The 12177-nt window shown below is 59.0% G+C and overlaps 1 protein-coding gene across 4 annotated transcripts in view; it reads right to left on the bottom strand.

The window, feature by feature from the left end:
* The window catches only part of CERK (ceramide kinase), a 40682-nt gene extending 35157 nt beyond the window's left edge, over positions 1 to 5525 (bottom strand). For 2 of the 4 annotated variants that reach the window (XM_064590481.1, XM_054506703.2), the window contains exon 1: positions 5257 to 5525. In XM_064590481.1, coding sequence (XP_064446551.1) covers positions 5257 to 5389 — 133 coding nt within the window. In that variant the 5' untranslated portion in view covers positions 5390 to 5525. The remainder of the gene's footprint in view (positions 1 to 5256) is intronic. The other 2 variants (XM_045875978.3, XM_064590482.1) reach the window with 2 other exon arrangements.
* Positions 5526 to 12177: the final 6652 nt, after the last annotated feature.

Below are 12177 nucleotides of genomic sequence, written 5' to 3'. Positions count from 1 at the left end.
AACCAGAGCTCAAGAGAAGCCACGAAGCAGAGCAAAAGCCGTAGGCCCACATGGTGCTGATACTCGGCCCGTGAAGTCAGCCCAAGACCGTAAGAGCGAAGAGCGCCTTATTCTGGCCCAATCTGCACGTTCGAGAAACACATGCTGAAGGCAGAAACCGACTGCATTCCGTAAGAGAGCCCGCATGCCAAAGTCTGGGCTGGTGGAGAAGCAGCAGAAATCGGGCGAGGAGAGGAAAGCAAGCACTATAACGATAGCAGAGTGTCTTAACAAACACATGGAAGACGCCCTTCTAAACTGCGAAAGACCCTTCCTAGATACCAGTGTTCTTCCTTGACACGGAGGATCAAATAGGGTCGATGGGCCAAACGATAGATCCTTTTTTTAAAAAACACTGTCAAAATATTGCCAGATTAATGTCCCAAACCAGCTTGTCGCAAGCTGCTCCGCCCTCCACGCTGCTTTGGTTTCAGGATCTCCCCAGACACTTATCACCCATCCTTGAATTGTGTTCTTCTGTGAACAGCCTGTATGTATTCTTTGCAGTGGATTTTTAAAATCAATTTTGTTTTGAGGGAGAAAGAGTGTGTGTGTGCAGGGAGGGGCAGAGGGAGAGGAAGAGAGAGAGAATCTTAAGCAGGCTCCACGCCCAGTGCAGAGCCTCATGAGGGGCTAGAACCCACGACCCTGAGAACACGACCTGAGTGGAAATCAAGGGTCAGACACATAACTAACTGTGCCACCCATGTGTCCCTAAATCCATTTTTCTGTGTCCAAAATGTTTTCCTAATTTTAATCCTTTGACTGTCATATTTGTTGCAAACATCACTGCCATCATCTTTTAAATTATGGAGTCTTACCAAAAAAACTGTAAGATTTTTATTTATTGAAATAATCTAGATTTTTCTTTTTGTATAGATTCCATCTTGGTCAGTGAGGTCTTCCCATATTCCAAAATTATAAATTATCCTCTGTTTTCTTATACTAATTTATCTTTACATGAAAATCTTCAATCCATCCAATTCTGATTTTGAGGAACTTTTATATCATCAATAAATAAAAAAGGCATTTGTAGTGTTCATGTAATAAAAGACTGCACAACCAAGAAAAATCACGTCTTAAGACATGAGCTTTCTTATGCTAGCTTTCGACTCCTAAATATGCATCCAAGAGAAAAGAAAGCATATGCCCCCAAAAGGACTTGTACGCAATGATCAGTATCTTTATTCATACAGCCCAACACTGGAAATGGTCCTGAAGTCCATCAAGTGAATGGATAAACAAACTGGTTTTCTCGTACAATGCAGTATTACTTTGTGACAAGGAAGAACCAACCACTGATAAAGAAGCCAGAGACAAGAGCACATACTGCATGACTGCACTTACAGGAAATTCTATTAGAGGTCGACTCCATTCCTGGTGAAGGAGCTGTGCAGAGATGCAGAGACGGAGGGATGGAGCTCGGGAGAAGGTTCTGGGCTGGTTTGAATGTCCTGTATCTTGATGGGGTGTTGCTTAGGCAGGTGCATATATTTATCAAAATTCACCAAACTATACCCTTAAAATGTGTGGATTTTACTGCCTGCAAATTATTCTTCAATAACGCTGACTTTATTTATTTTTTGAAGATTTTATCTATTTGAGAGAGAGAGAGCGATCGCGAGCACGCATGCCCATGTGCACACACGAGCTGCGGGGAGGGGCAGAGGAAGAGGGACAAACAGACTCCCTGCTGAGCAGGGAGCCTGATGCAGGGCAGGACCTTGGGATCATGACCTGAGCCAACATCAGACATCAGACGATAAAGCTGATGTTAAAAAGTCACGTTTTAAGTGAGTAAATAGTACCCTGGAAAACACTCTGCAGTATGTTTCCCTAACTCTTCTTTCATGCATGTTTACATAGACAAAAACACCAAATAGTAGTCACTGCTTAAGGGTGAGACTAAGGGTGAATTCTATGTACCTGCTTTTCTGTCTGTGTTTTCTAGATTTTAAGTTTTCTGTAAGTTATCTTTGGTTTGCCTACGTTTTGCTTGGCACTGCACAGGTGGTATTAGAGACGCTGTTTATAAATACAGCCGTGACCTGGCCAAGGAGCTCACCACCAGCCGTGGGGCATTCCAGGTGGTGCTGGTGGAAGGGAGGGGAGGGCCCTCCTTCAACGATGGAGCCTGGGCCACAGTGTCTACCCCCGTGACCCCTCCACCCCGGACACACGCACACACGCACGCACACTCCTGCCAGCCCCGATCCTGAAAGAACGCATTCAGAGTCTGAGGGTACAACCCAGATGTAGCTACAGTCTGTTTCAAGTTCAACTAGCACGACCCACTTTGAGCCAGGACGCCTCTGCGGAGTTTCCTGTTTTCGGTCGGCTTTACTTCCGACCAGGCCGGCACCCAGGGGCACTGGCTCTCACTGCATCCTTAGGGACAGGGCGGCCCTCCCTGGGACCAGAAAACCCTGCTCCTCCCAATTCCTCATCCTAATTTGTCTCTCCAACACCGAGCCATGTTGACCCGCAGAGCACAGGCCTGGAGTAAAGAACAGCTCCCCTGGGCACATCTTTCGCCTCTGTGAGCAATTCCAGTTTTTGTGTCTGAAAACAGCAGTGATATTCTCGAGACACAGGAGGGTCAGATGACATAACCCGAGTGGCCGCACCCCACCCAGGGCACACGGTGGCCCTGAACCCCTTCTCTGACCCCCTGCTGCGGCATGACCAACGCACTCCTTCCCCATCTGTCCCTAGGAGCCAACTGAATGAAATGTCCCGTGGGCTGGTCCACGTCGGCCCTGCTGACCCTCCTGATCTCCAGCGTGCAATCATGTCCCACGGGCCTGCTTCCTTTTGGGGGTGCAGAGTAATGGGGAAACCCCAAAGAGCTGGTGCAGCCCTCTCTGCGCCGCTCACCATGCTCTGCACGGTGCTGGGAAGCACAGGGCGTGACGAGAACAGGACCCTTCCGGGAGGAGGCCCACCAGCCCGGGCTGCGCGGCCCTCGGCCTCTCCAAGGAGGGAACCAAGCTCTTGGTTGAGAAGCTCCGGCTGAGCCCCCACCGAAGTGCCTCCACGGTGTATAAAAGCCAAACCACCACCATCCCAAGAAAGAGGACTGGCGGCCGTGGCAGTGAGCACCAGCAGAGGCAAGCAGGCCCGCAAGGCCCCGCGTCTGGTGACCAGAAACCACTGGGAGCCGGCAGGGGGCGCCCACACTGAAAGCAGGCACTGAGGGACTTCCCACCCGGACAACCCACAGGGGTGGGGTGCTGACGCCCGCGGGAGGCCACACTGCCACTGGCTGGCTTGGGACCCACCAAGCTCGCGGCTGGACCACGGGGGGGGGGGCAGTGACTTAAACTCTCCGTAGCTGAGTCTCCCCAGCAGTAAAGTATGGGAACAGCTACCCCGCAGGGGTCTTGTGCGGATATGACACAGAACGGCGGCGGCATGGCTGCACGGGAGAGCCCCATCCTGGAGCCCCGAGATGGACAGAACAGCTCAAAGCCCTTGGGGCCAGGCCAGGCATGCGAGGGCAAGAGCGAGACAGAGGGCCCTGGTGGGTGGTGCCAGGAGGCCCGAGGGTGAGATCTGAGGCAAGACATTTCTCCCAAAGGGACCTCAGTAAGATCACACGGGAGTAGACTCTCAGCCACCCCGACACAGAAAGGCTCTCTGCAGAGGCCGGAAACCAAGTGCTGGTCTTGGGTCGGAGGCCACCCTTGATCTTGGCCCCGCCTACGTTTCAGCTCTGCCCACCCCTCCTCCAACCCGCTGAGCCTCACCACCTCAGCGTTGGGAAGCACCTGCAGCACCCTGACCATCCCCAAGGCGGCTAAAAGGCATCCCAAACTCTGCCCAGGAGAGAATCCCGACCTCTGCAACACCCACCCCCAATAATTAAAAACAATGAATCCCCAAGTCTCCTGCCGTGACTTCAATGGACTGCAAACCTGGACCATGCTCCCCTCACTCAGCTTCTGCATTTTAAGCAGACCCCGCTGTGCTCACCCCTACTCCTGCCCCGACTGGGTCAGCAGCCTCCCCACTGCACTCCCTTGCACCTCCTCTGTTCACTCTGCAGGGATCCTTTAGGAAGGTGGAGCTGGATAAAGCCCTCCTGGGGGCTCCCAGGCACTCAGAGAAAAAGAGAAGTCCCACCTCAGCCTCCGGGATCCATAGGGCCCCATTTCCTCTCCCCCACCTCCTGGCTGGTCTTAGGGCCCTTGCGGTGCTTCCCAACTGCACCACCTCTCCCCTTGTGCATGGTCCCTCCAGATCTGCAGTCAAATGTGGCCACCTAAGGGAGGGCTGCTGGCTGCCCCTGGACCACAGCCACCTGCCTCCACCTGTCAGGTGTTCTCCTCAGACATACATGTCTCTGCACTTGCACTCCTCTGTCTCCCTTCCAGGAAAATGATGCATTTCGGCAGGGACTCTGCCATGGCACTAAGCCCAGGATAGGATACCACCGCACCCTCCCAACAGGCCCTCTAGAAAAACCTGCACAAGACAAGTGAATGAAGTGAAGCACACCCACACTGGTCAGCCCTGGGCTTCCTCTGCCCTGGAAGCCTCTCCCCTTTCCCACTGTCCAACACCCCTTGGGGAATCCTCCTCCCTCCTTCCCAGGATCAAATGACATCTCCTTCATCGGCCTCCTCCCATCCCTCTGCCAGCAGACAGCTCTGCCCGGGAGCCCCTGGCCCCTTCTCCCTGGGGAGAGAGCGTCCCTTGGGCCGGGTGTGTCCTTTCCGTTTTTACCCAAATTACACTTCTTCAAGTCGGGAGGGCCTCTGAAGGTCATGTGTCCAGCCTGTTGTACCGAAATCAACGCCCGACCGCGCCCCCCGGGGCACAGCCCAGACGGAAGGTCGAGAGCCCCTTCCCCCTCTTTACAACAGGAATCCCCTACCCTGCAGGGCTGCCTCTCTGTTTGGGGCCCCCGCTGAAGAAAAGCGTCCGTCCTCGGTTTAAGCCGAAGCCGAGTGCGGGGCGCCCACAGCCCTCGGGATCCATCCGTGACCGACCTCACCCGGAAGGTGCCCTTCGGGTCCCGGGGGCCGGTCTGCGCGGTGCAGCGGCGACCAGGCGACACCGCCCGGGGCGCGTCCGCGCAGGGGACCGCGGGCGCCGGCCCTCCGGCCCTCCCGGCCCGCACCGCCCCGACTCGCCCTTTGTCCCCGCGTCCCCGGAGCGCACATCCCCCCGCCCCGGCTTCCCGGCCGAGCCCGCGGGCGCGGCGACGCTCACCTGCGCCGGGGGCGCCGGCTCCGGGCCCCGGACTCGGCCACCAGCGCAGCAGCGCCCGCGCGGGGTCCAGGCTCACGGCGCAGCGCTGCCGCTTCACCCACAGCTCCGAGCGCAGCGGCTCCTCCGCCCCCATCGCGCCCGGCGCCCGCCGGCGCCGCCTGCTCGCCGGGAAGCCGGGGCGGGGCACGGGGCGCCGGCGCGGACGCCGAGGGGCGCGGGACCGTTAGCGGCCCCGGGAGCCCGGGCGGCGGCGGCGGCGGCGGCGCGGGGCGGGCGGGGCGCGCGGGGCGGGCGGGGCGCGCGGGGCGGGCGGGGCGCGCGGCGCTGCGTCACCCCGTACGCAGGGCGGCCGCGGGGGACGCGGAGGGGGCCGGCGCGGGGGTGGGGTGAGGAGGGGGCCGGGCGCGAGCGGCCGCAGGGTTGGGGGCACCGAGGAGGGGCCGGCCGGGGGGAGACGAGGGGGTGGGCGCGGGACCGAGGAGGGGGCGGGAGTCGGGCCGCGCGGGCCCGGGGCGCAGGCCCGGGGGGAGGGGGCCTCCCTCGCCGCCGGTCCTAGGGCCCGGGTCACAGTCGCCGGGCCTGGAGTAATGCCTCCTTGGTGGGTCGTAATGACGGGCGGGGTCGGGGGGGCCGGTGGCGCAGAAATGCTGCCTGGGCGGTCTCCGGGGTGGCAGGCAGGCCCGGCCCTCCGGCTGGGCGAGGGGCACCTATGCCGATCCGGATGCGGCGCCGATGGGCGGCTTGGTGTCCTCTCCAGAGCTGGGCTGGCCCTGCCTTCCTCTCAGAAGTGAGCTCGAAGGCCTGGACAGGCAGCCATAGGAGATGTGAGCCCTATTGGCCCCCGCCCCCAACTACCATAGGTTCCTCTGCTTACAGGCCGGGGGCGGGGGCAGGTGCCGCCCTCCCCACATTGCTGAGGGGAGCAGTTTGAGGCACTGGGGACTCAGCAGGGAAGGGATGGGGCAAGCATTTGAAGCGGGCGGTCTGGGTTAAGGGGCCCCCTGCGCCCTGCACACCCAGGCTGAAGATAGAGTGCCCTGAAGAGGCATGTCGTGTTCCCAGGGCTACCAGCGTCCAGCCATCCTTTACTGCGCACTGGACTATGTGTCCTGCCTGGGGTGGGGACTTCAGAGAGCAGCTAAGGGTCCCAGAGCCCCTGCAGCCCCTGCAGCCCCTGCCCCAGGCACTCATGGCCAGCCTGAGAGGAGTGGGGGGCCTGCGGGCTGGCGGGCAGGGAAGGCTTGCTGGAGGAGGTCTTCCTCCCAGGGGCCTGGGATCAAGCGGGGGGGGGGGGGGGGGGGGGGGGGGGAGGTGCACAGGCAGCTGAACCCTCCCCTCCTGAGCTGGCCCAAGGAGAAGGAGGTGCTATTCTGACCCCTGTGCCCCAGATTCTTTTCCTCATCAGAGGCCCAGTTAAACTATATAGGGGGCCTTCCCTGACCTCCCAGCTAAATGGACCATGGCAGCCCACCCCAGCAGGGCTCCAGCCCTGCGCTCAGAGCATGTCTGCCCCTCCCCACCCAGCTCCAGGAGGACATGGATGTGTCTATCCTGTAGCTCTCATGCTGAAAATAGTCCCAGTGCATAGGAAGCACTCCGGTATTTGGTCCATGACTGCATCTGTCCCCAGTTTACCAATGAAGAAGCTGCAGCTCAGGGAAGCTGAGTAACTTGTCTAAAGGCACAGGGCTCAGAAGTGACAGAGGTCTGACTGCAGGGGCCCAAGGGAGCCATCTGCCTCCCCCTCAGCTCTCCCTGCCCAGCCCTGCTTCTCCGTGGCTCCTCCCGCAGGAGCCTCCCCTGCAGATGGCAGAAGGGCGGGCCCCATGCCTGTGCTTGGCACTGGGTAGCCACAAACACAGGCCTTACCCTGCCAGCTCCCTGCGATGCGCTCCTCACCAGGAGCCCAGCCCCTGTTCAGGCGTGGTGCAGGGAGAGGGAGGAGAGGGCAGAAGGCTGGGTGTGAGTCCGAACCCTGCCCTCGGGCAAGCCATCCCTGATCTCCAGCCCAGTGGGTGGACAAAGGAAGGCCTGCCCTGCCTCCCTCCCACGGCTGGTGTTCTGAGGCTCAGGAAATGTGGGTATGAAACTTCCTTGGAAGTCTTGCGTCAGCACCTGCCGGGGGCTTATGTGTCAGCACTGCGGCATGGAGAAGGAGGATGGCAGGGAAGTGTGGGTGGGCAGGGCCTCAGAAATGCCAGCCTCCCTGCCGGGGCACCTCCGGTGGCTTCCCTGGGCTTGGCTCCCTCTGCCCCTCCCAGGTTATTCATCTAGAGATGCTTTAATGCCGCACAGCAGCTCATAAAGGCTCTAGCCGGAGTGGGAGCCCAGAGAGGACTCAGACCCCGCCTCTGTGGGGGAGACCGTAGCATCAACCCCAAAGCGCTGATGAGGCCCCGAGGAGGGAGCTCAGGTGTGGTGGCTGCACCTGGAGGCAGAGCCTTCAAAGAAGTGATTAAGGTAGAATGAGGACAGATAGGCGGGCCGTAACCCGATCGGACCGGTGTGCTTACGAGAGGAAATTTGGACACACAGAGAGACCAGGAGAGGGTCAAGCATATGAAGAGGCCGTGGGAGGGGAGCGGTCTCCAAGCCAAGGTGGGAGACCCCAGCGGAAACCAGCATGCCAGCACTTTGACCTTGTACTTCTCACCTCCAAACTAGAACTGTGAGAAAATAAGCCTCTCTTGTTTAAGCCACGTGGACTGTGCTGGCTTGCCCCCTCAGTGGAGTAATACAGTGGCCTTCCACACTGGGGGGCCTGTGGCTCCAGGCCTGGCCGAGGAGGGGCCTGGCCAATGCGGGGCCCCTCACATACACTCAGGGGAAGAAGGAAATGAAACGCAGGCTGCGTTGTCAGACCATGTGCTTCCTGTAGCTGGCTGGATGGGGAGAGGGTTGGGGCGGGGGGGGGGTGGTCAAACCCTATCCGAGCACACTGCCAGGCCCCTGCTGTGTGCCAAGCGCTGGTGGGGGCTTTAGGGGCTAGCTGTGAAGGCAACAAGCGGGACAGCCAACGTGAGCCTCCAAAAGGCCAGGGCGACCCAGCCCTCTGTATTCAGGCTGAGCTCGCAGCTCCCGTGATGGCTGCCCGGCCGCCTCACGCACCTCTGTCCTGGCAGCCATGCCTTTCCAATGCTGGGCCTTGGCCAAATGCCCTTCCCATAAGGTCTGCCTGGGAAACCTCCACTCAGCTTCTCCTGCACCCCACATCCTTCTGTTAGTGCCACTGAGACCCCAGGCGGCTCACCCCGTGAGGCTTGCATCAGGCTGCCCCTTGTATGGCCCCAGTCCCCCCTGGGGTGCTACAGTGTTGGGGCCCCAGCCTGTGCCTGGCCCGGCGTGTGCACAGCTAACCCCAGCCCTCCGTGGGGGCTACACATGCCCTGGATGCCAGCTAGGCCAGAGCGCACGGACTCAGCCAGCAGCCCGGAGCTTGGGTCGGTCAGACTCTGCCCTGCCACCTGCCCCTTCCCCATGGCCAGTCTGCAGGCTTGGGCTGCAGCCCGAATCTGGCCAGCTTGTCTAGGCCAGACATCCTGCCCAGCAGGGGCCCACACCCACTCCCCTGTGCCGAGATCCTATCTAGGCCCACAGCACTGCCACCCAGCGCCCACGAGGATTCCGCCCACCGGGTCATCTGTGCCTGAGACCTGCTGACCCCTCCTGGCCACCAGCAGGGACCTGGCAGCGGCTGCACCTCCTAGCACCATCTCCTCTGTGGCCTCCGACCCACTTTGCCTGTGTCCCGGGAGCTCCCGGACTTATTTACTGGGATGGCCATCTGCTTATCTCTCCAGGCTTCCTTCCCATGAAGTCAGCCATACGACCTGATGCCGGCAGAGTGCTGGGTGGGGTGGGGAGACACCTGCCCCTGTGCACGCTGGCTGCCAGGAATGCCACCCTCTGCCCTCCACCGTGAAGGAGGAGCCTTCCCACCACAGCCTGTCAAGGCTGATTGCCCTGAAGACGTGTCCTGGACCCAAAGAGGCCCAAACGTTTGGAAAATAAGCTGATAATTTACAAAACATTCATCCTTGCACTGCACACGTGATCCAGACAGTAGCTACTGGGAATGGGAGTTATTTACCCCATTTTACGGATGGAAAGACTGAGACCCACCAAACTAACCCGACCTGTTCAAGTTATAAGTAGAGGATGTAGGAGAGTCTGAAATGTGAGAACAGAAGACCCACAGAAGCTGCAGCCCACACCCTCAGCAGGCACTGCATCCTGGGCACTCTGGTGGGCCAGTCTGTTCCATCCTCCAGGGCATGCGGGACTGTCCTGCCTGCCTGCTCTAGCAGGAAATGAATGCTGCCCCGACCCAGACGCCACTCCCAGAGGCCAGAGGCCAGACCTAGCCCCTGGGAAAGCCAGAGTCTGGGCCGGAATAGAGGGTGACCCCCAGTGGGCAGTGGCCACAGGGTGGATCTGAGCTGGAAGGGCTGATGAAGGGGGCCCAGCCAAAAATAATACCAATGGTGGCTGGGGATTAGGGCTGCTTGCACAGCTGGGAGCTGTGGGGAGTGCCACACCAAGGGGAAAGGCCCCAAATGCCAGGCTTGGGCTTGGTCTGGATCCCGTGGGCTCCCCAGGCCTGCCAGGGTGACGGCCCCGATGGGCGGGCTATCTATCACTGTGCTAGCGCTAGCTCATTTAATCCTCAAGATGATCCTGCTCTGCAAGTGAGGGAACGGTCCCCGTGAGCTTCGGAACCAGGGTCAGGGGCTTCCAGGGGCCAGCTGGGGACCTGTGAAGGAAACAGGGCTGAGGGGGGGCCCTGAAGGCAACCCTTGCACCACCTGGCCATACTGTTCTTTTGATGGGGAGCGGACCAGCTTGCTGTCTCTGGGGGGTACTGTTGGTTCAGCAGCAGAACCTCCTGGGGGAAAGTCTGGCTCCTGTTGGGTGAAGTCTGGGGCAGTTCAATGTGGGAGATCCTTTGTCCTCACCCCTGCAGCTGGAGGGAGTCTGGAGTCAGCTAAGGTTGTGGGGGGAGAGTGTGGGATCTGGTGGAGAGTAGTGGGGTGGAGTGTAGGGGGCAGGACAATGGGGGAGGGGGGAGCTGAGGCATTGGCAGGACATCTTCTTTCCACAGGTGAGCCTGTGTCCCCAGGGGTCTGTGGTCAAGTGTCCACTTCTGGCTGATGCAATGTGGCCTCAGTTCCTTTTAGGGGGCAGGGGCTGCCACACTGTCCATCCTTGCAGACTTGGAGAGAGGTGCCCAGGGAGTCCCCCATCTGGGTGACCAGCATGGAGCCCTGGTCAGGTGGAGTGGGGGTGAGGGTGGGGGAAACCTGACCCTGTGCTCAGGACTTCGGGGACACAGCGGAAGCTGAACGCTATGCACTCAGCATGCTTGTCTTTTTATATGTGAGGTCTACGGAAGATTTGGGAGGGAAGAGCAAAGGAGCCAGGGATCCGATGGCGGGTGGAGGAGGGACACTGGTTCCGGGAGGCAGGTGGGTCTGGGGAGCAGAGGGGGCGGGCGGGGTGGGGCTGTGCTGGGAACTGGTGCATCACAGTAGAAGGATAAACAGGGCTCAAATAAACCCATGAAAATGTAACACCTTCTGGAGGAAAGAGGATCTCAAAGATGAGGAGCAGACAAACACAATCTGTGTTCAATCCAGAAGTTCTGCAGCACACACAGAGAATATAGAACTGAGTCCCCAAAACAAAAACAAAACAAACAAACAAACAAAAGTAAGCAAGAGAAAAGAGGAAAAAAAGAAGAAAAATCAGTGGAAACATCGTGAATCGCAAGCTGATCTTGGAGAATTGTTGAAGTCCGTCATTGTGGAAACAAGGCAAACTCCCCTAAAAAGTTTGCCAGGCAGTGAGGACACGGTCCGTGGGAGCACGGGCCCCGAGGCCGGCCCCTGGTATGGTCCGCATAAACAATACCATGGAAAACCAGGGGGGAGGAAGTGATGAACTTGGGAATGTCTGGACCCCAGAACCGGGCTGACAGTGTCAGCTCAGGGCGCCTCCTTACGGACGGGGAAACTCAGGCCAGAGAGGGGCAGCAGCCTCTGAGGAAGTGCAGGAATGGCTCACGCTGGCTGAGCCCTACTGTGTGCCCGGGACCCAACCCCGCAAGCAGAGCCCCACAAGGAAAGGAGGAACGTCCTGCTGGGCTCTGCGGGCGCCTGGCCTGACTCAGGGGGTTGGGAAGGCTTCCTGGGAGAAGGGCATGGAGCTGAGGTCCAGAAGGAGCACAGGGGACACTGGAATGCAGACAGGGCAGTGACTGCCCAGAGGCAGTAATCACAGTTCTTTCTTTTTTTTTTTTTTTTTAAAGATTTTATTTATTTATTTGACAGAGAGATAGCGAGAGGGGGAACACAAGCAGGGAGAGCGGGAGAGGGAGAAGCAGGCTTCCCGCTGAGCAGGGAGCCCGATGTGGGGCTCGATCCCAGGACCATGGGATCATGACCCGAGCCGAAGGCAGACGCCTAACGACTGAGCCACCCAGGTACCCCAGTAATCACAGTTCTAACAGGAGGGTGCGTTTCACGACTGCACAGCTCAGCCAGGAAACCCAACTGACGAGCCCTGCAGTGGCAATGATGTGCCTACCTTTCACTGATAACCTTACTCTGTGTCAGGAGGGACCTGTTGACCACATCTGTTGGAGATAAAGCTAGTTGTCCCCATTTTACAGATGAGGGTCTTGAGGCCCAGGGGGGCAATCTCCTACCAGAGCAGGGCTTTGAGCCGTGCTTTGTCTGAGCCCAAACATGCACACTGGCTGTTTCTACAAGCGAGTATGGAGGGTGACCCTCAGTGGGCAGTGGCCACAGGGTGGATCTGAGCTGGAAGGGCTGATGAAGGGGGCATGCATCAGGGGTGGGGCCAAGGGCAGACGGCCCCGGCAATGTGCTGCTACCTTGGCCTATTGATTAGTTTAAAGAA

The sequence above is a fragment of the Mirounga angustirostris genome, unplaced genomic scaffold (genome assembly GCF_029215605.1).
Source record: "Mirounga angustirostris isolate CCGP_5_RB_7025 unplaced genomic scaffold, mMirAng1.0.hap1 SCAF_5, whole genome shotgun sequence".
Taxonomy (NCBI): domain Eukaryota; kingdom Metazoa; phylum Chordata; class Mammalia; order Carnivora; family Phocidae; genus Mirounga; species Mirounga angustirostris.
Note: the sequence above shows the minus strand (reverse complement) of the source record. Positions and strands in the feature narration are given on the sequence as shown.